Raw genomic sequence first — 27926 nt, 5'->3', positions numbered from 1 at the left:
ACATTACCCACAGCCCCCCGCGTTGAGCCATGTTGTAGGAAATCCGCTTGCGGCGGATTATTGTAATCCGACAGAGTGTCTGGACGACACATCGGATCACGACACAAAAAAAAAAGGAAAAAAAAAAAAAAGCAAAGCCCAGCGGCCTGGAGCAGATGCACCTCGTCCAAGAATAAAGGGATAAAGTTGAGATATGATCTGACGCACTGCTTGCTGCTCCTGAAGGCATCAGCGGCGGTGCCCGAGCCGTTTCCTGGACCAGTCGACTCGCCTGACAGACACTGACAGCGGCTTGGCATCACTGCACCGCAGCGCGTCGGGGATAGGAAAAGCTTTAATTTGTTAGTTACAGACGTCTCCCCCTTTTTTTCCCTCCCCCTCGCCAGGTTAAGCTCCAGTCCAGCTCGGCTTGGTCGCTCTGTCTGCGGAGCGAAGCGCTGCTGCTCCGAGCCGCTGACACACTAGCTAGCGCGGCTAGCTTACCCTGGCTAGCTCGCTAGCTAGCTAGTAAGGAATTTGTCAAGTTTTTAGATAGAAATTTAGCGAATTCTCCGGACCCGCAGCCCGCACAGAGGGAGGATGTCGGCCAAAGACCAAAACAAGCTCTCCACCACTGAACGGCCTATTAAAGGTATGTGACACGAATGGCAAAGGTTTTCATCTGTTGGTGCAGGAAGTCCACGATTGCTGCTGATAGAGCTAGTTGGCTAAATGGAAGGAGGGCAGCGTAATGTGAAGCTGAATGGCAGCTCGCGCCGTGTAACGGTTGATTTGCTCCGAATATATATTTTTTGTTCAGTCGTGTCTAGTGGCACACGATGCTAACGACCGTTTCGCCACATAATGCGAACGGGCAGCGATGTTATGCAAGTTAATCAATCCAGCGACTGCTAATGAGTTAACCTAGCTCTCTGACTTAGCTGTCCAGAGTACCAGATGTCAGCTATGCGTTTGACATTTAACGCACACATTTAGCTCAGGTTCACCGAGCAAAGCAAGGAACAAAACCGAGGAAAACACGTTCGTGCGTATACGTATGAACGAAAACGACTTTGTTTTATGTGGGATTTCGATTATGTATTTTACGTTACTCTGCATGGTGAATTTTTCTTTCTTTCTTTCTTTTTATTTTTTTTTTTATTTTTTATTTTTATTTTTTTTACGGCTAACGGGAGTAAATGCAACACTGCGGTCATGAATGCAGGAGGGGTGTGCGCGCGCGTGCGTGTGTATGTGTTGGCCTGATTATAAGAAACCCCTCCCTTTTCAACAGCTGCTTTTTTATTTTAGAAGACGACTTTTGGTTAGTGAAGAAAAAAAAAAGAAAAAAAAAACAGAGGAGCGACTGTGGAGACGGTTTCCACCAGAATATTATTCTCAAGTTCAGGGCTGTTATGAAAGTCCATTGATCCCTCTGTTCGTGGCAGGAAAGAGAAGAGCAATCCTCCTGAACACGCGCTCTGTGTGCGAGCTCGGGTCTATTGTTTTTTTTTTTTTTCTCTCACAACAGATCACTCATTTCCAAGCTATCGTGTGTGTGTGTGTGTGTGTGTGTGTGTGTGTGTGTGTGTGTGTGTGTGTGTGTGTGTGTGTGTGTGTGTGTGTGTCAGCCATCTTATTGTAGAAACCTAATGAGGGGGGTTACATAATTATTAAGCAGGATAATCGATAATGATGATCTAAAGTTGCAGCCCACCATGCCACCAGATCTGTTTCCAAATGCTTCCAATGTACTCTAAACACACACACACACACGCGCACACACACACACACACACACACACACACAAAGTAAACCTTGTTATTTAACAAAAGGTCGGTTTCATGTCTTATACGCCTTTTCTGATCCTTGTCTTTGTCCCAGATGTTTGCACCAGTATCTGGAACTCCGAACTGCTTTTTGCATAATCACAACTGTTTTCAAGTCAACGTGGGATTGTGTTATTACTTGAAACGGTCGTCATAATCGTTCAATAATGACTTTGGGGGGGGCGTGTTATTCATTTTCACTGGAGATGCGAGAACGGGCGGCCGTGCATTCGCTGTCGGGACATTTTGGTGTTGGCTCAAGGCGTCTTACACTACTCCTATTTTTGGTCTGTTTGCTCAGCCTCAGCGGCAAACATTCGCTGTTCTGCTGGCTGACACGGTGTAGGGAAGGAAGGTGAGGCCAGGCTGTCACAGAAAGGCTTCTTGTTGCTGTTTTGTGTCTATTGCTTAGTTTGGTTATTGAGGACATATTCACGCAACCGTTGAGATTTTAGGTTTCCATTGCACCAACCGATTCCACTGATGAGCCGACTTTGTGTCTGCGCTTTTCCAACCAGTGTCTGTGCGCTAGCGTGCGTGCACACGTACCGGTGCAACTCGAGATCGGCCTTTTTACAAGTCGGGACGGGGTGTGGTACCGTAACTAAAGCATTACATTGTAAATCTGCCCCTATAGCGCCTTGGTCAGGTTAAGATAGTGTGTTCAAGGCCGTCGCCTCTGTCAGTTACTGTTGCTTGTCTTTAGACCGCCAAATCTTAATTCACCACTTCACCACTGTCAGCCTGTTTTAAGTGTTTGAAGAATCTGATAAAGATGTTCTATTTAGGACCGCCGGCTGAATCCAATGTGTTCAAATGAATGTTTGAGACATATCGCATCTCATCCACATTTAAAGTAGGAAATGTCTAAATTAGGACAGCGGTGGTTTTGAGTTTTGCATTTTATCTTCCTGCCTGTGCTGTAACGCTTCAGTTTCTTTGTTTCAACCCAGGCTTGAGAAATGTTCATAGCCGCGCTCGACACCGTCACCTTTCCACTCTGTCCCATTTGCATGCAATTATCATTCTTGTCCCAACAAGGAACTAGGAAGCAAATATTGCTCACTAGTTGGATGCGTACAGAACCTGAAAGTCTGTTTCAGCAGTGTGAAGGACAGAAATGCTTGTTGTAAGATACTGCACGCGCCACAGTTGCACACTATACATTATATCATATATTTTTTTATGTCACTTGATCTCAACATATCAGCAATATATTCAGACGTGTAATCAACTGTATCTAATGTGTCAATTCTAAAAACTGATCAACGCTTAAAAAAAAAGAGATCACGCACTTTAATCAGCAGTTCAGTTTTTCTGTTGACTGCAAGCACGTTCAGATGTTCCAGTGAATGCAGACCTGCGTGTGTGTTGATTGCACAGTGGTCAGCAGTGAGTGCCGGTGGTCTGGTCCTCTTGCCAGCCGGGTCCACTCAGCTGCAGTTGGAGAAGATGCAACATATAGTTGCAAGAGGTGCATCAGACCGATTTGACATTATAAGCTTTATTAGTGCACGCCTTCAAAATAAAGCAGCGCACTCAGCAAAGCAGCTAACCAAGCAAACGTTTTTTTTGTTTTTTTCACATTTCCAAATTTCTCCAGAGTGAGTTTGGCTTATTGTGCAGAAAAAGTTTGCGTGTGGGCAGAGTAGCTGTAAAATGTTGTTAATTCAGGGCATCGCAATAGAAAATCCACCGAGGCTGCGCGGCATTTATTTTGACATGATTACATAGACTGACTTTCCCTTTGCAACGCCAACTCCGACTGGCCTCAAGCCACCGTGCACAACACCCACTTTTTCCAGCATGATTTCCAGTAAAGAAAAGAGGGTGTGTGTGTGTGTGTGTGTGTAGGGAGGTGGGGTAAAGGGGGGGGACGACGACACACTACCATTGTGCGTGTGTGTTTCTGGGCAGCCACGTATGATAGGCTCAGTGGGTTAGGAAGGCTTAGGAGTGTAAAGCTGCAGGAGAGCCTCACATCATTAAACCTGCCCTCTTAAGGCTGCCGGTCAGTAAAGAAGTCAACACATTGGCTTTCTGACTCGGCTTTGCTGCTCATTCGGCCTCTTCCATTTTTTTTTCCTCCACCTTTGCCTGCTGGGCCATTACCACAAAAAAAAAAAAAAAAAAAAAAAAGTGCCAGGCGTCGTTGCTTTGATATCGCCAGCAATTTGGGGAAACCGCAGCGTTAAAGTCTCGGACCAGACTAATTTCAGTTCAGCCCGGTTTGACTCACGATTCATCGCATCGGGTTAGATGTGGAAGAATAGTGACGTTGCGAGAAAGTCCCTGTGCGAGTGACCGGTGGTTTGAAAAGTTAACAGCCGCTGATCATTTCGACCCATTCCAAAGCCTTGGAACCTCGGTATGAAGAATCACTTACAAATAGCCGTCCAGTCCGGCGTGATCTCGGTTGTGTTGCTCCACCGTGAAACCTGTTGGGTTCGCCCCGAAGGCTGTGTGCTGCAAATTATGCGCATCAAGTGGATGGTATTCATTTTGTGGGATGCAACAAGACGACAGTTTTTCTGTTTTGCTTTTCAATAGTGTGCAATACATTAGAGAGGACGCGAATATAAAGTTATCGGCCGCAGAATTTACCGTGGGAGAGAAATCATTTCAAATGTGAAGTGAAATAACATTTTTTTTTAGCTGCCAGCCTTTTGTTTGCTGCTGTGCTAATTTACAATTCAAACCAGTCTGGTAAAAGTACCCCCTGCATCTCGTCTGCATCTCATCTATATTTTCATTATCAGGTTTTCAGAATGTTTTTGTTGTTGTTGTTGTTGCTGCAGCAAGTACAACATCAGTACGAGGGTTTAATATCAAACTGCCAGTTGAAATGGATGTTTTGTTTTTTACAACTGGAGAAGAAGCGACACGGTGGACACCTTTTGAAAATGGACCTTTTCTTTTCTTCCCTGTTTTTTTTTTTAACACGTGTGTCTTTTATCCGTCATTTTGGTTGGACTGGCCGCAACATCTGTGACCCATAAAGTGGCCGATTCCTCAGACTTGGCTTTTCTTTTTGCGTTATTCCAGCATCTCGGAGTCATTCTCCTGCTTTGACGTCATCGTTCATGTCTTTATCTGAATGAGGCTGCGGCAGCTCATTGCCTCCCGTTAATCCTGGTCAATTAGCTGTGTGTGTGTGTGTGTGTGTGTGTGTGTGTGTGTGTGTGTGTGTGTGTGTTATGGATCTCCCCTGTCCGCTATGGATCTCCCCTGTCCGCTCTGGCCTTTTGGCTTAGTTACCGTTGGTAATCGAATCGCTCCGTCTCTTTGCATAGTCCGGCATGTGTAACGATTCTGTCCCTCATCCATGATTGATGGAGTGAGTCGGTGCGAGGGAGAGGGCAACGCTCGGGCGTCAGGATTTCGCCCGGGCCCTTCCTTCACATCCTGTGTCAACCCCTGGCAAACCCCCCCCCCCCCCCCGCCCAACCACGATGCCGCCTAATAAACCGCAAATACTGTCAGCGGTAAAGAAGGCGCAGTACAGTGGAAAACCCAGCCGCGACTTCAGGATTTTAACCTGTTGCTACAGCAGCTGCTTGCGTGTCCCCCCCCTCCCCCCCCCCTTCCTTCAAAGTTTCCTCCCTATTTTCTGACTCATGTTAAAACTATTTCATCTTGTTCTTGCGGTCGTTTGTGTTTTGTTTTTTTTCTTTTTCCTCCCCTCGATATTCATCAGCAGACTCAAGGATCCGTGGGCGAACAATGCGCGATATGTTTGACGATTAGCTGCAATTACTTTTTGATCAAGCGGCAGCAGCACGGTTTGAACGAAGTGGGAGTCGGGTGTGAAAGGATTCGTAGTACAGTGTGAATCTCAGCCGGTCCTGAAGAAAAGGATGATGAATTATGATCGTGCTTGATAGGAGGGATTGTTTAACTCCAGATGTGCTGGTAAGATTCCATAAATCAAAAACCCATTTAGATTCACAATCAGTTCCTTAATGTGAAGACGGCTCGGGGTTTTCTTCATCTCTCAAAGATCTCTCAAGCCCATTTATTCTCACTGTGTGCCACAAAGATTTTTTTTTTTTAATGTCTTATATTGGACATCTCTTTAAATGATTACGATTCCGTTGCTGTCTTTCTTTCTTTTCCTTTTACTTCCGAAACGCAAAGAGTTGCAATGATGCTGCTGCTGATGGTGATGATGATGATGATGATGATGGTGATGAAGCTCGGCGTCGGATCCGCGTGTCGCCGGTTCTGCCGCGCTGCCAAAAAAAATCAGTGTGTTCAGGCGGCAACTGTGTTTGTTCTCCGCTCACTGCGATTTTTCCCGGGCAGGCACCAAAAGCACACAGCGGCCGGCCTTCTGCAGCGACTCCGACTCCGCAGTCGCTGTGCACTGAAATCATTTCAGGAGGCTCTCGTGTCAAAGCACTTTCCTCCCGCTCCACTGGTCTAGTTTTTTTTTAAACGCGTGCAACTTTGGGGAAGAAAAAAAAACAAACCAGGTCGCGCGCTCTCAGCCAATCATGTCGCGCCCTCCTCCCCTCCCCCTCCCGAACTGGTTCAGCACCAGCTCGGTTTTGTCACCAGTAGTAGCCGGGGCGAAAGCGGCCCAGTTCGGCCCAGATTGGGCACGCCTGTGATAAAGAGGGCACCATCTGCATTTTTTTTTTTTGGGTTCTTCTTTTTTTGGTCTTCGGCTGAGAGAGGGGCAAAAAAAAAAAAAAAAAAAGAGCTGGAGCTGTGAAGTGAAGCGCCGCAGAGCTCTGGAGGAAGTGGTATTCAAATAATCAACGTCGACAGACGAGCCGTTGCACGCGGAGGCGATCGGGACGGTGGCAGAATTCAGATTTTCTGTGCCAAAACTCTCGGTTACAGCAGTTTCCCTCAGCGGCGTCAACTGAGTGCGACTGGCTGCGTTGAAATAAGCTTGGACATTTAATTGATTTTTTAATCATCATATTAAAACCCATGGGAACGCAGCACAACAGGAATTAAGAGGAATCTGATAAACGGCTCATAGATGACCGGTGGTATACGTGTGTTTGTTTTTATAGCTGCATCCGTTTTTCTATTTCAGACATCGCGTTCGCTGTCTGGCATCACGCGCGTGTTTTAGTCGTCTGCTTCCAAACTGCACCAGTTGAGTCATTTAGTCCCGGTGAGCAGGTTGTTTGCAGACGGTGCAAATGAGAAGGTAAGACGCTAAAAGCGCGGGGGGGGGGGGACGTTTGGACTGGTGGGGCCACAATGGGTTTGAACATTTGACAGGAAGGCAGGAAGGCAGGAGCAGATGGATGGAGCGTTTTGGTGGAGGAGAGTCACATATATCATGGGACCTGTAGAAAACGAATGTGTTTTAATGTCAATTTAAAATGAACCAAAGCGTGACAGCGAGATGTGTCTTCAAAGCCCCCATGGTGTTTAACTCTCGGCTGGAACGACTGAAGAAACGGATGAAACACTGCTGTTTTATTACTTGCTTACTGTTAATATCATTTCTTCCAAGTTCGGCGGGCCGGATTAAAAAGCTTAACGGGCCGCGCGTGGCCCTCGGGCCCGTAGTTTGCCCAACTCCGAGCCCGTCCGAACCCTAAGCGCTGTCCACGCTAATTGCCCGGTTCTGATTCAACACTTTGCGAAGTCGGGATTGTTTGCGTCGCATTTGGCTTCGCCCTCAACCCTTAACTTTCAAGTGAGCCCGCGGGTCGACCTCGCACACTTCACACCCAGCCCACTTCACACCCAGCCCACTTCCCACCCAGCCCACTTCCCCCAAATGACACCACACCAAACTCCAGTGTTTGCTTGTTGCCGGGCCTGCGTCAGCTCAGCGCCAGTCGAGTGTAAGCAAACAATGAGCGTGCCGAACAGGCGCCGTGTGTGTGTGTGTGTGTGTGTGTGTGTGTGTGTGTGTGTGTGTGTGTGTGTGTGTGTGTGTGTGTGTGTGTGTGTGTGTGTGTGTGTGTGTGTGTGTGTGTGTGTGTGTGTGTGGTCGGTCGGTCGGTCACCGGGGCGGCTTACTAACCCAGCACGTTCTGAACCAGCGTTAGCGCATGGTCAGCGTCAGTAAGGCAACTCGATGTCTTCATCGCACTTTATTTCAAGACTGCGCGGTCGTCGTGTTGGATTTGGTTCGAGGTTGAGGTGTCTTAAAATGGGGAAGTGTTTTTTTTTTTTGGTTTTCTTTTTTTATTACACGCACCATATGCATAATGCACTGCTGTCAGACCTTTTTTGCCGATCTGTAGCTGCAGGAGTGCAGCCTCGCGTGGTCGTGTGAGTAGCCCTCTGTTTACAGCCTCCCTCAAACTTGTTCTGTTGTTGTGTCATCACCAAAACTGGACAGGCAGAGCTGTTTGCGTCGGTGCGCGCCTTTCACCTTTTAGCTCTCCAGTTTGTCAGGTGTGTGACGCATGGTATTCTGAGAAGAAAAAAAAATGGGTAAAAACAAAACAGAATTTAGCATAATGTGGGACCTTTAATTGCATGAAGCAATTTGTTGCTTGGTTCTGATGGATCTTAAGTGGGATCTCCCAGGTGTTCGCCCCCAGGGAGGCAGAAATCATCCACAACACTTCTTCAGTGTAGAAAATTTTTCGTCGCGGTCGTGAAAGACGTCACTCGGCCTCGACGCCCGTCTCAGACGCTACGCTGCCGAGCCGCTCTCCGACCCACTCGTTGACGTTTGAAAGCCGAGATCTCGTTGGTTTCCCTCTGCGCAGGCATCTCATTCCAAGCCAGACCTGCCTCCGCTGCTGAGCCGAGCACACGTCCAACTCAATGAGCGGAATGATTTGTGTGCGCGAACGCGCTACACTGTACGCTGGCAGCGCGGCCTGCCGGCCTCTGGAATCATCCGCTGCCCCCCAGCTGTGGTGGTGCTGCTGTGCTGTGCTGTGCTGTGCTGTGCTGTGCTGAGGCGACCTACTAAAGGATCTCAAAAGCCTATACATAGACGTCGGAAGTGAAATGCGGTCTAACGAGCAGCTGAGTTCTCGGGCCCTAGGTTACATGTCGCGGCTCTGGAGAACAAGGATTCCTTCTTCGTGTGCCGTCATCAACAGCGATGCCCTTTCAGGACGCATTTCCAGCGTAAAACCACTTTGGCTGTGTGTCAGCGGTCCCCCCCCCCCCAGTAATTACGTCGTTTGGTGTTTCCCCCCCTGCGGGCTGCGCTGTCGTGTCCGCGACCAGCTGCTCTCGCCGACGCGATTCTGAGAATTCTGATTCTTTAACGGTTCGCAGACACATTCTCGATGGACGCCCGAGATGATTCACGCGGCTTTCAGAGGTCGTCCTGGTCCTGGATTGATTTGTTTCGCAAAAGATGAGACGACGATCTCCATAGCACAAAAAAGAGATATAGTAGGTGGCGATGACTTAAAAAAAAAAAAAAAAAAGTACTGCGACGACTTATTGTTGTGATAGCGAGCTGATCACAAAGATGTAATGGTCAAAATAAAGAAGACCTTGTCAGGAAACTGCATTTTTAATCGGGGGGAATCTGATCTGTGTGTTCTAAAGCAGCGTTTCTCAACCGGTGGTCAGCAGAGCGGGTTCGATTGAGTCATAGCTTGGTGGGTAGTTTAAAGTATCTATGTTTGGAGAGAAATTGTCGGGCATTTACTTCGCAGGACACAAAATTCAATTCAATCATTTCAATAATTTAATGACTAACCATGATAGAAAGTGGGCCTGCGTATTTATTTTCTTTGGCATGCTTGTGGTATTTTTGAGTGCTGTGGTAGAAATTTGGGTCACGACTTCATGATAAGGGGTGAAAAAAATGTGGGTCTTGAGACTCCGCGAGTTGAGAACCACTGTTGGCTAAATGGATTTCACCGATCTGTTGGTCACTTTCCCATAAATCTGCCTTTGTTTCTGTGAAATAAAGGCGTCGGCTGCGGCTCCCCGAGTCCTCGTGGGCCAACAGGACCGAGTCAGGATCGGGTTGTTTCGGCAGTCTGCGGTTTTTATCCTTTTGAAAAACAATGTTTACGCTCCCCTGTAACAAAGCAGACCATCCCTTCAGTTTTCAGACTCCACTTTCTGCGTGTGTGTGTGTGTGTGTGTGTGTGTGTGTGTGTGTGTGTGTGTGTGTGTGTGTGTGTGTGTGTGTGTGTGTGTGTGTGTGTTCAATGCCGCTGACATCATTTCTTTCCCTTCTCTCCCTCTCTCTCTTGCATTTTTTTTCCCCGCAGGAGTGCCGTATCCTCCCGGCACACGCCTGACGGTCAAAGACCTGTACGTGGACGGGAGGCCCAGCGTGGAGATCCTGAAGGCCCATCTGGTCAAAGAGGGCCGCCTGGAGGAGGAGGCCGCCCTGAAGATCATCAACGACGGAGCCGCCATCCTGCGCCAGGAGAAGTGCATGCTGGAAGTGGAGGCTCCCATCACAGGTGACGCCATCGCGCCGAGAGAGGCAGATTTTATTTTATTTTTTTTTCCGTCGTCGAGGTTTTTCTTTTCCGCCGCGGCGGCGGTCTGCGTGTCGTCTGGGAAGCCCGGCCTCGGTTTCACTGATCCGCCCCCCGTCTCAGACGCCGCGGCAGCTGCCCTCCCTGACATGTGGCTTAGCTTAGGTATCCAACCCTCCACCCTCGGTGCCCTCCCGACTATTTCCGTCTCCTGCTACGCTCTCCTCTCGGTCTCACCAGGCCCACATTTTCTCTCCCCCGCTCCGTTCGCGCTCCCCTTTCAGACGCCGCACTTTAGCCGTCACCTGATCGCGGCGCGGCGGAGGCGCCGAAAGACGCATTGTTCAGGTGCCCCGAAACGATGAAATATTGTTTTACACACCAGCTGGACGGCTCGGGTTTCATCTCGTGAGATCCAGCCCACCCGCCCGCCCGCCCGCCCGCCCGCCCGCCCACCCGCCCTGCCAGGCCTCGAATAGGCGGCCGGCCTTCCAATCCGTCTTAAAAGTTCAGTGGATCGTATGACCGGGGCGTCTTCCGCCGCAAATAAAGAAACAAGATGCGCCAGAGGGAGCAGTCATCGCTCCAGAGGGCTGTGAAAAAAAAAAAAAATCAAACAAATGAAGATAAAAGACCAAAAAGACAAAGCTGCCTGGAGTTGAGAACAATGACGGTTGCTGCTAAAGAGGTTAGCATGGATGCTGCCGTAGCATTGTTTTAATCAGAGCCGGATGGTTCATAAGATCTTGAAGAGTATTCAAGGCTTTTTCTTTTCTTTTTTCTTTTTTTTGACAAAATTTTTGTACTGTGCGAATTCTGTTAAATGACTCGGTTCTAGTTAACCGTGAGGTAACGACATGTTGCACAGCGACAGATCGCCTCATTCTTCTATGCTCGCCCTCCAACGCTTTCTTTGGGCTCTTCACAACTCGGATGTGTGATGAAAAATTCAGAGAATTCTGGTTGTGTTTTTTTTTCTGTCTCATTATGAATGAGACACCGTCAAGATCAACCTCAGCTTTTTCCCTCCTTCTTCTTCTTCCTCTTCCTCCATCCTCACGCTCTGCCCTGTGCTCCGTGTTGTGCTCCGCAGTGTGCGGCGACGTCCACGGCCAGTTCTTCGACCTGATGAAGCTTTTCGAGGTGGGCGGCTCCCCGAGCAGCACGCGCTACTTGTTCCTGGGCGACTACGTGGACCGAGGGTACTTCAGCATCGAGGTATGTGGCCGCTCCTGCCCCCCCCCCCCCCCCACACACACACACACACACACACACACACACACACACACACACACACACCCCCTACCCCCCACACCCCTCCACCCCACAAGCTTTTTAAATAGCCGCGGCTAATGAAAAGGCGCACTGTCTGCCTGCCTCCCTCCTCGCGCTGCCCGACCGCTGCAGCAGGCGCCCCACCCGCGCAAACACACACACACACACCCAAAGCACACAAAGTTTACATGCACACACTCGCGTTGCGTGTTGTCATCGAGCGTCGGCCCCGCGTCTTTTTTTTTTTCTTCTTTCTTTCTTTCGAGACAGTTGCAGGGAAGCGTAGAGGGCGTGGCCCCCTGCAGGGGAGGCCCGGCTGCTTGCTGCAGACGAGGAGGGGCCCGGAGGTTTTTATAGCTGCTGTCATGCTTCCTTGTTAGGATTAGTGGATATCCTGGAACTCCTTGCTCACTGCTAGTCTGTATAGTTTGGAAAAAAAAAAAAAAAAATGCGGGGGCGTGGTCTGCAAATTTTTTTTTTATTTTGTTCCTCTTTTAAAGCTGGATTAGTTTTAAGAAAGTTAGTTTTTAAGTTCTTACCCAGAGGTTTTATTTCTTTTTCTTTTTCTTTTTTTTTTACATTTTACAATCATCTTTTGATGGGGGGGGTAAAAGTTTGACAAATGTCTGCAAGTACCTGACTGTAACAGTTTTCACCTGCGTTTGCCTCCCAGAGCCCTGCTGCACTCCGGCCGTTTGGAGAACGCAGTCGTTTTTTGTTTTTCTTTTTGGAGTCTGAACGTTACAATTCATCCCCAGTGTATCATGTTCAGATATTTCGGGCCCCCCCCCACCCCCCCCTCCCCGTCTTGCAGATAAGCTCCCTGACAGCAATCGGACTCGGTTTCAACCTCTTCCCCAACCGCGTGTTACTCGAACTGTGTGGCGCGTGACGTCGCGATAAGCCCAGATGCTCTGCGTCCCCCTGCGATGATGACGGAGCAGCTCCACTTGCATAGCTGACGGTTTCTGCCGGACAGAGTGTGAGAAATGAGAGGGACGCGCGGAGAGGATGGTGGAAACCCTTGTGATGTTTATGTTGCCAGAAGTGTCTCCGAGCACATCGACCATCTGCTCCGTCAGTAAAGTGCAATTCAGCTGTTGGACAAAATAAAATCGATACCTCACTTCATTAGAAGCGCTGCTTCTTTTGAATGCGTACACTCCAGTAGACATCGGCCTAATGGGAAATGTTAATGAATTCTTGCATGTGCCAGGGCCAGTTTTCATGAGTTCCATGTGTGTTTGCGCCTCTCCCTGCAGTGTGTGCTGTACCTGTGGGCTCTGAAGATCAACCACCCCAACACCCTTTTCCTCCTACGAGGCAACCACGAGTGCCGGCACCTCACAGAGTACTTCACCTTCAAACAGGAGTGTAAGTCGCCGCGGCCTCGCTCGCCCGCTTTGCCTTGTCCTGAGGGTCGGGAACAGCTGTGGGCAAACGTTTAGACTGGTGGGGCCACAGTGGGTTCGAAAATTTGACCGAGTGGGGCCGGAGCAGCAGCAGATGGATGGAGTGTTTTTGTGGCCCACCTCATAGGAGAAAATAATGTATCATCTGTAGAAAGCCAATGTGCTTTAATGTCAATTGAAAATGAACAGATATGTGTGTCTTTGAAGCCCCGCAGTATTTAGATCTTTATTGAAATGAGTCTTAAAACACTGAAAAATGGAAGAAAAACTGCTATTTTATGACTTGCGTACTATTAATATCATTTCTTCATTGCTGGTCTAGAACCTTTAACCGCTGAAGCTGCTGCTTTACACGATCAGTCCATAAGAAACCGCCGTGTTTGTTTGCGCTCCCCGCAGGTAAAATAAAGTACTCGGAGCGCGTGTACGACGCCTGCATGGACGCGTTTGACTGCCTGCCCCTGGCCGCCCTCCTCAACCAGCAGTTCCTCTGCGTGCACGGAGGCCTGAGCCCCGAGGTCACCTGCTTGGATGACATCCGAAAGGTCAGCTTCAGTGGCCGCGAGAGACCGTCTGCTCCCTCCGTGCGCTCAGCGCGAGGAACGCATCGCTCAATGCGGCACGAATGGAAAAATAACAGCAGTGCATTTTTAAGTGTTGGTTCAGTCAGATTTGAAACGTAGCCCATTATTATCCCAGCACCAACCTGATGGCAGAACTGGAGACATTGTCTCGGCCAGGAAGCGCCCTCGAGTTTCACAGTGGGGAAAGAATTCCAAGCAGTGCCAAAGAAAATTGATAGTAGCTGTAAACTCAAGGATAAAAAAAATGTTCTTTATTGTTATTGGAAAAAAAAAAAGAAACACGGCAGTGATTCCTTCCACAACGAAATGTCGTTGCGCGGTTACAGCAATCTGTTACTGTGTATAGACTGAGATAAAATATAAATATAAAAAAATATGAGATATCTGGAGGTAGAATGTTGGTGTAATAAAAATGAATAGACGGAGTAAAATGTTTTTTTTTTAGCCAAAACGTCCAAATTTTATGAATTCCGTCATTCATAACAAGCACTTCATGTGAAAGTTGTGAAGCACGCGACTCAAAAAACTGCAGCAATTTCAGAAAGTAACTCGACTTCACTGCATAAGTTCCCAGGCGACTGAGCGTCCGGATAGTTATGGGTCTTTTGACAGCTCGTCTTACCAGCCGCTGACCGTGCTTCTCTGCGTGCAGCTGGATCGGTTCAAGGAGCCTCCGGCGTTCGGGCCCATGTGTGACCTGCTGTGGTCGGACCCGGGCGAAGACTACGGTTCTGAAAAGACCCAGGAGCACTTCTGCCACAACAGTGTCCGAGGCTGCTCTTATTTCTACAGGTAAGCGTTGCGACGTGGGAGCTGTTTTGGGGCGAGGGAAAAAAAAGAGAGAGAGAGGAGAAAAAAAAGAAAGACAGAAAGCAGCTCGCTCTTTTAATCTGGCCTGATTAAAGCTTTTTACAAACAATGGCTTATCTCTGGATAAGTGACCACATAGTTAAATCCGCAGGCAGGCAGACAGATAGTGGAAATAAATATTAGCATACTGTGCTCTGTTTTAATATTTGTGGTGAATTTGCAGTGTTGTCGCCGCCGAGGTCACAGGGAGGGGAATGCCGCTGCTGTTTGGCAGGCGGCTGCTGCTGCTGCTGCTGCTGCTCTCACGTGACACTCAACTGTTTCAACTGGCGGGACTTTGCGTTATTTGTCCCTTGAATCGTTAAACTCGCTCCTCTACATCGGCGGATGTTTGATTTCCACCGCAGACTCTGTTGATGCAGCTCTACGTCTTTTATCATCCAAAAAAAACCCTTCTGTAGAAGCGTCCTGCAAAACCCCGTCTCACCTCCTTGTTAAAACTGCAGCTTTGTTGCACCTTTACAGGGGCGTCCCAGGGAAAATAGCTAAACACCTCTCTGGGTGTTTCTGCACCCTTTGTGACATCATAAAGGGTTAATTTCTCAAACCGTTTGAGCAAACGGTGTCTGATAAGAAGCCAAAGACACCCAGGGTGGACTTTTCCCATTTCAGAGGAGTTCATTGACTGGATACAGACAACTGGAAGAAACCGTTGCAAGGGGAGTTTTGTGTGTTTTTCAACAGATTGATTAGCAGTTCATCTTCAAAGTGGGTTTTGCCGCTTTGCCAACCTCCAAAAGCCTTCGTCAGATTTATCCTGCCTGTGACACTGAATTAGACTGGAAAACACTAGGGTAGATTGTTTAACAAATCATAGGTATAACATCATGAGGCGTTTGACCAATCAAAACCACAGAAACACATGCATCATTTCACTCCCTCGGATTCCATCCGTCGTTTGTAACGATATGAAACGGACGGTCAGCTGCACGACCATCCCACAGATACTCCCACACACCTTTTTGATTTATTTATTTTTTTCTCTTGCGGATAAAATCCTCATCCTTCATTTTAGCACTCTTGAGCCGCTCTTGTTCTACTCCAATTCAAACAGCCCTTTCAAATGTCATAGCAACCAGGGTGACGGAGAGCCAGAGCAGAGCAGAGCTGCGGCAGAACAACCCCGAGCCCGGCTCGGAATCATCTCCTCCTGAGGAGGGAAACGCCAGTCCCCTGGCACATAATAACGTGTGTGTGTGTGTGTGTGTGTGTGTGTGTGTGTGTGTGTGTGTGTGTGTGTGTGTGTGTGTGTGTGTGTGTGTGTGTGTGTGTGTGTGTGTGTGTGTGTGTGTGTGTGTGTGTGTGTGTGTGTGGTGTTTGTCTTTCTTTTCCTTTTTTTCCTTTTCAGTTACCCAGCAGTATGTGACTTTCTGATGAACAATAATCTGTTGTCTGTAATACGAGCACACGAAGCCCAGGATGCAGGGTGAGTCGTGCAGAAGCACCGTCTGCCTGAAACCAGTTTATTAGCTTCTCATTGTGTCTTTATTCTATCACGCAAAATAATTTTGCATTTGTAATTTCTTTGGCATCCTCACCAACTGCATGTACATCTGTAGGGTTGATTCAAAAATAATCCTGCAGGCTGATCGTGAACGTTTTCACCGGTTTAATCTGCCCGTCAAACCTGCACTGCAACATCATCACTGATGAAGATTGAAATATAGCAGAATTACAATTGAACTGAGCCTAGATTGTAACATCAGAGCTGGCTGTTGCTTACGTGCTGGTTACATGTCGCACTCACTCCACTGTGTTTTCACCTTCTGCAGGTATCGAATGTACAGGAAAAGTCAGACGACAGGCTTCCCCTCTTTAATTACAATTTTCTCTGCTCCTAACTACCTGGATGTGTACAATAACAAAGGTAAGACGAGCCAAATGATGGAAACCTCACAGCAGCAGTCGGAGGAGGAGGAGGAGGAGGAGGAGGAGGAGATGCAGCAGAGCGTCTGTCATCTCAATGTGTTTGTTTGTTTTGCTCCCAGCTGCCGTGCTGAAATACGAGAATAACGTTATGAACATCCGGCAGTTCAACTGCTCCCCGCACCCTTACTGGCTGCCCAACTTCATGGACGTGTTCACCTGGTCGCTGCCCTTTGTCGGAGAGAAAGGTGAGGGACGCCGCCGCCGCACGCACGCTCGAATGTCACGGGGGAGTTAAGTAGCGAACGGTGAATCACTTCCAAAAGAAAATGAAGGGTTGTCACCATGGGAACAGATGAAGCCCTGCGCAGCAGACTGGAGCGTCTGAATAAAGGGCGGGGGGGAGAGGGGGTGGGGGGGTGGGGGGGGGGAAGGCGAGGAGATTGTAATGGCAGAGAGTTCGCAGTGAGGACTGGAATCTTCCGAAACATAGAAGTTTTCATGGTGATGGGAAACATGTGAAATTGGAACGGGTTTGCTTTCAGGATGTACGAATACAAAAAAAAAAAAAAGAAGAAGAAGAAGAGGAAATTTTACGACTTGAACAGAGCACAACATGAGGTCTGTTTTACATTCAAATTTCTATCCACAGCCTGCGCGTTCGTCTGTTGTAAAAGCCCTCTCAGAATGACTGAGCAGGATAAACTACCTGCACTCTCTCCGACTTAGATTCGCAAAGGAAATTTTGCGCTTTCGGCAACGTGTGCAAAACACTCATCGCAAAGCCGGAAACAATCTTTTTTTTTTTCATTCATTTATTTTTTTTATATTGAATATAGAACATATAGATAAGTACAGGTTTGTGGTATATGTATTGTTTTGTTTTGGTTTTGGTTTTTTAGCTGTGTGCATCTGTGGCATCATAAAAATTAGATGATGCTGTCCGAACAAACATAAGATAAGAAATCCAGTCCACAGAAATCAAAAATCAAAGATGAAAAGTGCTGCATTTAGTCTCTGGTCTGCCTTGTAGAGGGGTGGGTGGGTAGGTAGGTAGGTAGGTAGGTAGGTAGGTAGATGGATAATTTATTGATCTCCAGGAGAAATATGCTTCCACACCAGCTTGACAAGGGAACTAGAGTCATAAAAGGCATGCAATGTGCTAAACTATAGTGTGAAGAAAGATAAATGTACGGTATAAGATAAAAATAAAAAACACTAAAGCAAAATAATAATAATAATAATAATATAATCAAACACTTGTTTAACTTTTTCCCAAGTGTTCATCCAGTCTTCCTCTTTGCCTGTCGACATCTAGAGCGGAGCTTCATTGGACGCTGTCTCTATCACAGCGTCCAAGCCCACTCAGATTAGGCGTCACGTCCGTCTCCCACTTTCTCGAAAGCCCTCTAGAGGCAGTAATCGGACACACCACGATAAGGAGAAAACGTTTGTTTTGATGCATTTGGTAATCGAGATTTTAGCCGTCTACCATTTTTCAAGCGTCACCGCGTTTTGTTAACCCGCACTTTGCGTCTCTCTCCCGCTGTGTTTCCCTCCCACAGTCACGGAGATGCTGGTGAACGTGCTGAACATCTGCTCCGACGACGAGCTGATGTCAGAAGGGGACGACATGTGCGAGGGTGAGAGGATGTCGCACCTTCTCCCGTCACCGCGCACGTCACAGCGCCGCGTTCGCGTTCAAGGACGCTGGGCGCGTGCACGTGGCAGATAGCTGGGCTGCAGGGCCGAGCACCAGCCACACTTGTCGTGCCCTTTATCTCGACATCGCCGAAGTTACTTTTTTTTTTTTTTCTTTTCTATTTTTTCTTTTCCCGGACAGGATGTCAGATAAGCTGCTTGTCATTGGTTGTGTAAGGACAGAAACAAATGTTTCTTCAGTGCGAGTTCTCATGTAGGAATGCACCTTGGAAACGTCTCAATCATCTCCACTGAGAGTCTTTAATATGGTTATTATATTTAATATAATCTGATACAGTTGATCCCGATCCAGACTTTAAAATTGAAGGCAGTACAAACATGCCCATCTCTCTCTCTCTCTCTCTCTCTCTCTCTCTCTCGCTCGCCCTGTGTTTTCTCACTTCCTGTCTGCTTTTCAACTGAAAGCGGTTTTCTTCTGAAGTCTTAAGGGTTTCAAAACACTTCACAGATGGTTTATGGTTTTGAAAAAAAAAAAAAACAAAAGTTGGGGAGTGGGGGGTTGCTCAGTCATTTCCTCGAACCGCTGCCGTTCACTATTTTTGTCACACCTTTTGTTGTTTATTTTTTTTTCTCTTAGTTTTGCCTTTGGTTGGTTTTTAATGTCTCGACTGTAACGAGTCTCAACCCTCAAACTTGGACACCTAAAACTGCACCCCCGTGCGCCGCGGCCAAGCGAAACGGGACGGCGCGAAAGAGAGGAACCGAAAACGGAGTCTGTTGAAGCTTGGTGGCTCCACCCCGGTGACAGACCGCAGGGCGCGAAGGCCTCTCCTCCGCGCCTCACGCCGGACTGTGGCGCGAACTGTCTGCGGCGTCGAAGCCCAAGTCCGCACGCTAACAGCGCGTTCAACGTGACTGGGAAAATGCCCTCTGCGCTCTGGGGTTTTCTGCAGACGTAGACGGCAGACAGCGAGTCGACTGTGTGGCCATATTGTGGTGGAAGGGGGGAGATGGTGGTGGGGTGGGGGTGGGGGGGGGGTAGTGGCATTATTCACACTCCAGACAGACGGTTTTACTTCGAGACACCCAACTCGCTACAGCTGCTGCATCGACAGTGAAGCAACTCACTTTTGTGACGGTGGAGGGTCTTCATTACTTGAACCGTGAAATTGGATCATTTTTGACGACACACCTGACCTTATCTCACGGCACAGTAGTGTCCCGCGACTGGTGTACAGCAGTGGTAAAAAGTTTTCGGACGCCCTTAAAATTTAGATTAGAATTCTAAGAACTATTTAATGATGATAATTGGAATTTAGTAAGAAAAAAAGAAAAAAGAGAGAATATTTTTAAAAGGGTCGGCTTCACCGGAGGTGCACAAACAAAAGGAAATGATTTTGTTACAAGACACAATAAGCAGGCTAAGTTCTCAGTGTTCTGGATGTGTTGCAAGGGGGTGTGGGGTCACCCAGCTCTGAGCTGTACGGACGAGCGTACGTGCAGCGTGTGGGTGAACGCTGGTGACGGCACTAAAGTGAACTGCACTGCACTGAGCTGATTAAGAGCGATTCTCGGCACAGTTGAGGACGTCACAAACACACGAGGTGTCCGCCAAGTACAGCCGGTCCCGGCGACCCCCCGCCCCCACCAGCACCACCACTTTTTCTCCCAACTCCTGCGCACATCCCTCCCGTGGCGCTGCCTCATCCCGACTCCCTCCACCTCTTGCGTAACGCCGCCCTCGGTGCCGTCCGGGTTGGCGGCCGAGGCTCGAGAAAGCAGCCACTTGAAAGGCCACCGCGGACAGCACAAACATTTTGGATGTGGGCGTGCGGCGGGGACCCGTGACGAGCAAAATGTCCCCTTTTTTCAAAAAACAAACGGTTAAAAAACATTTTAAAAGTTAAGTGAGATGATGAAGAGGACGGCGTGTCCCTCAAGAGTGAGACAATAGCGGTTGTAGCTGCGCAACTGCTCGACGTTTTGAATGTGCTGCGACCTCACAGCGTCACATGGCTTCATGAGTTGCGTCAAATTAGAAATAACTTGCTAATGAAAGTGAAAAACCGACCTCGGGTCCGACCCCTGTGACCCGAGGCGCCCTTTTTGTTTTCTACACCCTTCAGCTTTTGTGTCTTGGTTTTGCCGCCAGGTGGCGCTCCAGCCGTCAGGAAGGAGGTGATCAGAAACAAGATCCGGGCGATCGGGAAGATGGCCCGTGTCTTCTCTGTGCTCAGGTTGGTAATATATATTTTTTTTCCCGCCCTCGAGAGGTCGGCTGAATCACGGCCTCGGTATCACAGGAGCAGCTGAAGACGCTGCGAGGAGGTCGAAGGTTTCAGGGGTTTGTTGGCCGTCCACGCAGTTGAAAGAAAAGCACGCGTCGCTTTAAATATTCACGCGTTTTTAGAACAAGGTTATTGGACGGAACGCGACGCTCCGGACGGCTTCCCTACTTTTCCGGGTCTCGCTCCACTTCAGTTTAAGGCTAATGGCTTTTTCCTCGTTTCACATGCGTCCTCTTTTAATCCCGCGGAAGTGTGTCAGAGCATTTTGTCCCTTTTTTTTTTTCTTCTTTTTTTTTTATAATGAACAAGCATGTCGAGAAAATGTCTTTGAGTTATTTTCAGTCTCGGGAAAGGTCACAGTGTCTGTATTAAGTGAAGTTCTGAAGCCTCCTCATTCAGTTCTGTGAGGAGGTGGGAGAGACGGGCCGGCCGTCGTCCCTCCGATTCCAGTGCACGTAGTTCGTTCTGACCTCGGGCAGAACCCGCAAAGTTTTGCGTCAACATTGACTTGCATATTGAATTTTGGATTGCACCATAACCTGGAAGTAAATTGTGCTCAGGTGTGGTTCTGCCAGCCTACTGCAGGTCCTTCAATATGGCCCGATTGTTCATTTAGACTGCATTCAGCCTGTGAAAATGTGAATGTAACTCCAACAATGTCCTAAAAGAATATGTTAAAGTTCAGCTCATTTTGTGTAATGACATACTTCCACCAGAGAGGGCGATGTTTCCAAATGCCAAAGAGTGACTTTGATGAAGCGTAATATGTACTGCACCACTTCCATTCGGTGCAGTCAGTAGCAATAAAAAATTGGAAGTGTACTGACTTAGTTCTGTCATAAGGTTGATACATACAGTACACGTACATATGAGCGAATTTCCAAAATATAATAATATGTCAATTCTACTGGTAATTGATTTGGGTTTGACCACTTTATTTATTTAAAGTCAAGCTAATTTGCTTCACTTTGCCAATAAGAAAAGACTTAATAATGTGGGGGCTTCAAAAATATAATAATATGTCTATTGTACTGGTAGTTTATTTGGATTTATCCACTTTGTTTATTTATTAATTCGTTCTTTTATTTATTCAGACATGATTTGAATGTTCCATTTTCTTTTGCAGTCACACAAAGCCGTCCTCTCCTTTCCTTTCTTGCTCAGCATCAGCGATCAGGCCACCATGTCAAGTCCCAAATTAATCTCCCACTGTGTTTGTTTCTTTTTTTCTGCCACGCAGAGAGGAGAACGAGAGCGTCCTGCAGCTGAAGGGTCTGACCCCGACGGGCACGCTGCCCCTGGGAGTTCTGGCCGGAGGCCGGCGGACCCTGCAAAGCGGTGAGCGCCGCCCAACGCAGCCTCAACCTCCCACCCACACACCCACACACCCACACACCCAACCAGGAACGCTAAACCAGGAACGCTAACGAGAGGCCCGGCGAGCACTAACTTCCCCTGAACCCTCCCCTGCCCCCACCCAGCGCCTCAGACTAACCTCGTAAAAACGCTCCAGCGTAGCTCCAGGGTAGCTCCAGCGTACACACACAGCCAAAAGTCAAGAGGCGCCTGGCTCCGCCTCTGGAGCGCAGCGCTGCTCGGGTCCGTCGGCACGCTGCCTTTTAAAAAGGACTAACAAACCAAGGCCAGCCAAGGCGCCGCTCTACAAGGCCGCTTTGCCCGTTATGCAAGTGTGCAAAATACCTGGGAAATTGTATATATGTATAAAATGATATATATATTTTTAATTAGACAGGATCTGAAAGGCATTTCAGTGACCATTAGTGACAATGATATGTTGGGGTTTTTCTTTTTAGCTTTTTGAAAAAAAAAGATTTCTATGAATTTTTCAGGGGGTTAATCGGGGGATTAATCGGGGGTTAATCGAGTGGGTCCAAACCCCTCCTGTGTTTCGCACACTGCGTAATGCTTGTCGGCGCTCTTGAACAGGGGTTCAGTAACTCCCTTTCAAAAGCCGAGCGACGAGCCTCCGACCCGGCAGCTGAGCGACGAGCCTCCGACCCGGCAGATGTTCTGTTCCGTCATCCAATTATCAATTTGGCCAATTTGCCAGCGAAACGTCTAGACTGAATGCCGGCGCCGTTTTGCGAGGGCCCGGGGGGGCGGGCAGGGAGTGAACGCTTTCGCCTTTCATGCTAAGCGAAGCTAACAACCCGCACTTGCCGACTAACCGAACCAGCGTTTCTCAACTGGTGGGTCGCGACCCAAAAGTCGGTCGCGGAGCTGTTTTTATTGGGTCGCGGCTTCATGGGCAGTACCCTTTTTTTTTTTTTTTTTTAAATAAAAGGGATTTTAAAATGTATATATTTGGGGATACACTGATACCAATACCAGTACTGGTATTGGGTTTGGGTACTCGTGCTCTTAGTAAGTGGCGATACCACGTTGTGTATTTATGTATTTGACGATTATGTTAAATTTGTGTCGCCCATGTTCGAGTAAAAAAGCTGAGGAATGTTGGGGGGGAAAAACAGTAATTCAATAATTATAAATGACCTTAATACTCAGTATTGTTGTGTACCAAAATGCAGCTACTCCCAAATACTCATACTCTACTTGCTCTGTAAAAAGTGGTACAGGTGCAACCCTATCTATTTAGAGAGAAAATCCTGGACATTTATTTTGCACACACACACACACACACACACACACACACACATGATTGAATTCAGTAATTTCACTGATTTATTGAGCGGACTTGTTAGAAAGTGGGCGTTTTTATATCTGTGGAGTAAATTTGGGTTGCGACTCCATGTAGAGGGAAGTCCTGAGACAGTTGAGAACCACTGAACCGAAACCCACCGGAAACACACCTCGCCATACAATGTCCTGTCGGTGCAAATGTGTTTTTACATGATGTCTCTCAAACTGTTACTATGAAGACTCTGTTTTATTTTTTTTTTCTCCTTACATTTATTTCTAAGTCTAGCAGCTGTGGTTCTAACCTCTGTTTCTGTGGTTTGCTATCATTTTTGGATTGTGTGTGTGGGGCTGTGTGCAAAGTGGGCGGGTTGGGGGGGCTGTATGATGTTTGACTTCATGTTAACAGGACTGACTGCAGTGGCAAAACACGACTGACCGAATGCGTTGATATTTAACGTTCCCACTCTCTCTCTCCATTGGTTTTTGGGCATGGCACTTCTACTCACGCTTGCACAGCCACCGTAGAGGCAGAAGAGGCACGAGGTACGCATCCATCTGTCCGTCCGTCCGTCCGTCCGTCTCCTCTCTCTCTCTCTCTCTCTCTTTCTCTCTCTCTCACTCTCTCTGTTTGTCTCTCTTTGTCTGTTTGTGTGTGTGTGTGTGTGTGTGTGTGTGTGTGTGTGCGTCTCCCGGGCGCTCCTGTTTAACAATGCCTTTTTCATATGAATATGAATCAATGCTGCACCTGTTTTCCGGGGCCAAGGCCGTCACCTAACCCTGAGTAGCAACAGTTTGAATCGGGCTTGTCGTTTTTATGACAGCGCGTGTGTGTGTGTGTACGTGTGTTGCGGGTTTTGTTTCCACAACCAGCAAAGGCGCAAACCTCATGCACACTGGTATATAAATTTGAAAACACGAGCAACATATAGAGAAAAGGCTACAGTCAGATTTTACATATTGCATGTGTTGTGATTTTATATAGTCGCATGATTATGTTCATTTAAAGGTTTCATAAATTTGTAATTAATCGTAAGTGAATTATAATTTACTGATATATTATTTACAGTTAAAAAGGAACTAATGTTAACAATATACTGTACAAGCTAAGTTTCATTAATATTCCAGTCGTGAGTGATGCACCAAACTCCGACTCCCAGCAGGCTTTGCGCCAAGAGTAAACAGGAAGCGAAGCACGTTCGTGCCCGTGCTCAGAGCAACGTTTGCCAGTAACTAGTTTGTAGAAAAGCCACAACTGTAATTCTGCAATCATATTTTTACCATATAAAGTAACTACCGATGTTAACAATCGATTATCGATTAATTGTCGATTAAGAATTTAATCGGTTAAATAAAATTAGTCGCAATTTATTGAAAAATCTTTACACTGTTTTTTTGGGGGGCTTAACTGATGTGGTGTGTACCTGTGTATACCTTGAACAAATTGCTTTTAAACAACTTTTGGAAAAATAATGTTGAAATGTGACCCATTTGAAGTCAGCTTAAAGTCATAGGATAAATGTTTAGGTTGTTTTTACTATTAATAAAAACTAAACTTAAAGATAAAAATTGGTCACATTGGACCCTCAACATTATTCACGGGTTAAATATTGTGTTCCCTATACATTTTTCATTGTGAAATTTGGGTTTTCAGCAACAATCGCCATTTATGAATTAATGGTTATTCGATCGATGAGGTCAATCAACGATAATTGAACTAATCGATAATTTGCATCTCCCAAAGGAACACTTGTTTATTGTTTCATAGACCAGTTTCTTCCAGTAGGACCAGTATTCGAAGGTAGTTTCTACCTTCGACAATTCTACAGCATACACGCCATTGTTTATTAATCTCTCCCAAAACTTCACGTCAAAGCGAACACACACAAAGGAAATAATGTAAAAGAAAAAAATCGTGCAATGTCTCTTTAATGAGTCTGTCTCACTTTTCTCCTCCATGCGTTCCTTATGCTGTCTCTGAAGTAAGTCCTTCCTCTCTTTGTCAGACCAGTACCGCCGCCGCTGCTCTGTCGTAGAGACCCTGCTTTTATTTATTTTTGCCCGTTAACACGTCGTGCTGCCGAGCCAACTTCTCCTCCAGCCTCGGGTTTTCAGAGGGCAAGGAAGGGGATGTTCGCTCGGGGCAAAGATCAGTCGCACAAGTCCAATTTTGGCGGTTGATTCAAGATTCAAGAACTTTATTTGTCACACGCTCATAGGACGTGATGTGAAATGTGAAAGTGGCGATGCTTACCAGAGATGGCGCAAGCAGCAAAATAAACAACATTCGCAGCGTAGAAAGAACAGCAGGAGCCATCAAGAGTAATCGAGCATGACGCTACATACAGCAATATGCAACCTTTTTTTCTTTCTTTTTTCAAATATTTCTTTTTTTTCTTTAAACAAAGGCACTGGCTTTGAAAAACCTCCAGAGTGTGTGAACAATTGTAAGAGTGACTAGAAGCATCCGCACTGTGCAAGTGTGTGAGATCATTCATCATATGTTTCAAGGTCATCAAGGCTTGAGGTGAGCAAAGGCTCCGCAGCTCCAACAGTGGCTGAAAAGCCTCTTTGTCAAGTTTTTTTTTTAAATTTATGATTGAACAAAAAAAGCTGAGATAATTATTATCAAAAGATGAGGATAAAAGTCAATTCTGAAACTCCTCGCACTGCGTTTCTATCCAGTTTATTCTTTTTTTTTTTTTTTTTTTTTTGCGTTGGTCCGGACATCACCCGCGTCGTCTTCTGCTCCTGAACGGACCTCTTTGTGTCTGCGGCTCCGGTCCCGACGACTGGACTCGACTGACGGCTTCCTGTCTTTTCTCCCCAACCCCTCCGCAGCCATTCAAGGCTTCAACCCGCAGCACAAGATCCAGAGCTTCGAGGAGGCCCGGGGCCTGGACCGCATCAACGAGAGGATGCCGCCCCGCCGCGACAGCAACCAGCACGAGCCGCCGCCCTCCCTCAACAACCTGCCCGCCAGCACCGGACCCCCGGACAAGAACGGCACCAATGCGCAGGCCTAAAACCAAACAAAAAAATCCCTCTTCTCCTCTCCCTCCTCTTCCCTCCCTTCCTTCCTTCCTTCCTTCCTTACCCCGCCCTCCCTCTGTTTCCTTCCCCCCCTTCCCTCCTTCCCTCCTCGTCTCCTTTAAGAGCAGGAGAAGAGAGGAGGCGGTTCAGTCGGAGCGACTCTCACCACGCTTAATTTATTTTATCATCTAAATAAATATCATAGTTTAAGACTGAACAGGATTTAAAAAAGAAGAAGAAGAAAGAAAGAAAGAAAGAGAATCTCAAGCGCACACGGACTTGCTGAAGGCAATCACTGCCCAGTGGAATCCATCCTCAAGTAGGGAGGCGGCCGTTTCCGCCACGACACCTTTTGACCGCCGGCGTTTGATTTCGTGTCCGGGCGGGGAGGAAGTGACGCACATTGAGACGCCACACACATGCACACACCCACACCCACCCACACACACACACACACACACACACACACACACACACACACACACACACACACCAGGATCCAATTGCATAAAATCCATCCTTTCTTATGCCAATGATAGTGTGACTGAGCTCAAAGGAGCAAGTATTGACATTTATATTATTATTATATGTATATTTTAATTGTTCCCTCTTTTCAATGTGATGGTTATTTTTCTTTGGTTTGTTTTTGTTTTGTTTTGTTTTTTTACAACGCATAGATTTAAGCGCGGCGTGGGTGGGGGAAGGGGCGGGGGTCGCGGGTTTGCAGGAAGAGAGTAAGATTTAAAAAGTAAAAGGAAAAAAAAATATTTCAACTCTATTTCGTCTTGTATGTACATCGCGGTTGAACGGGGAACCTGGGGCTGCAGAGATATTAAAACTAAAAAAAAAAAAAACTCGATAAAAAAAAAACTAAAAACTCGAGGTTCGCCTATTACGTTTTTTTTTTTTGTTTTCCGATAATGCTGTCGTTGGTGCCGCCGGATGCGCGAACATCATTTTTCTTAGTTTCCAAGACGTCGGCGCTGATACAGCAAATGAAGGCCCGATGGAACGGCTTCCTGAAACTGAAGGGCAGTCCCGACGTCTCCGACGCTGATTGGAAATGATGTGAAGTGGTGAAGAAGAGAAGCGTCGTCCAACCGCAGCGCTGCGCAGCTTTTTGGGGGCGTTGGGTGTATCCTTTCTTTTTGTTTTGGTATTTTTCTTTTCTTTTTTTTTTTTCAGGGGGCGGGGGAGGGGTTGAGGGAGGTGAAGTACGTTAAGGTCTTTTTTTTTTTTTTTTTTTTTTTGCCTCCCGATCCCGGAGCCTCTTTATTCTGACTTCTGTTCTCGTCTCGGAGCATATCTCGCAGAATGTACAGAAAACGGTTTGAAAAAAAAATTAAACTCAAGTTGTCGGGGGTTTTATTTCAGTTTTTTTTTTTTTTTTTTTTCCTTTTTGCTTTGAAAATGAAATTTGACAAAAAAAAAAAAAAAAAAAAAGACGAGAGAGAGGACTCGCACGTGTTCCTGCGAGGCCTCTCGCCTATGTAGATGTTTCACTCCATTCAAATAAAAAGACAAAACTGAAAGGTGGTGCTGTGTGTACGTGTGTGTCAGAGTGTTGGGTTTTTCTCTCAAGGACGCCACCACACAGCTGCCAATCAGCGCCCTTGCGTTGGAGGAGTTTGTTTTTTTTTTTTTCTCCCTTTTCTTTTTTTTTCAGTGAATGCGAGTGGCATTGAATCGTCTCTGGCTCTTTGGTTTTCACTTGTGGGCCCATATGTTTCTTAGCAACGGCAATGCTGCACTTCATTATCCACAGTTCACCTCCGATCGAGGCTGCGTCCCCCGCTCGGCTCGGAGAGGGAGGGAGGGATGGAGGGATGGAGGAAGGGACGGAGGAGGGAAAAGTTGATGATTGGTTTAAAGAAAAGAGGAAGGAGAGTCACTACAAGAGGTGTTTAAAAGTCACTGCAGCCGAGGACAATGGCGCGGCATAGAGCTGCTCTTTAAGGATAACGGTAGCAAATAACGGCAGTTAGCTTAAAATTGTATTTCAGTTTCATGTTTCCTAAATATTGAAGGCCTAGTGTGTAACATCTAAAGGGATCTAATGATTGAAATGGAAAATAAAGAT

At 47.1% G+C, this 27926-nt stretch overlaps 1 protein-coding gene across 3 annotated transcripts; it reads left to right on the top strand.

Annotated features, from left to right (window-relative positions):
• Positions 1-43: 43 nt before the first annotated feature.
• On the top strand, positions 44-27378 carry ppp3ccb (protein phosphatase 3, catalytic subunit, gamma isozyme, b). 3 transcript variants are annotated; one of them, XM_076029809.1, is made up of 14 exons: positions 44-631; positions 9983-10180; positions 11292-11416; positions 12736-12847; positions 13285-13430; positions 14122-14261; positions 15688-15765; positions 16112-16206; positions 16328-16453; positions 17771-17848; positions 20020-20104; positions 21396-21493; positions 23333-23359; positions 25664-27378. In XM_076029809.1, exons 1-14 carry the CDS (start codon positions 580-582, stop codon positions 25837-25839), a joined length of 1536 nt encoding a protein of 511 aa, XP_075885924.1. In that variant the 5' UTR covers positions 44-579; the 3' UTR covers positions 25840-27378. The 3 variants fall into 3 exon arrangements, with proteins under 3 accessions (XP_075885924.1, XP_075885925.1, XP_075885923.1); XM_076029808.1 differs by having other exon boundaries at positions 45-631; positions 25655-27378; XM_076029810.1 differs by lacking the exon at positions 23333-23359 and having other exon boundaries at positions 25655-27378.
• Positions 27379-27926: the final 548 nt, after the last annotated feature.

Source organism: Nelusetta ayraudi, unplaced genomic scaffold (assembly GCF_046127955.1).
Source record: "Nelusetta ayraudi isolate G7.1 ecotype Tasmania unplaced genomic scaffold, CSIRO-AGI_Nayr_v1 ptg000026l, whole genome shotgun sequence".
NCBI classification, from domain to species: Eukaryota; Metazoa; Chordata; class Actinopteri; order Tetraodontiformes; family Monacanthidae; genus Nelusetta; species Nelusetta ayraudi.
The sequence above is the reverse complement of the archived record's forward strand: the minus strand, read 5'-3'. Positions and strand labels throughout refer to the sequence as shown.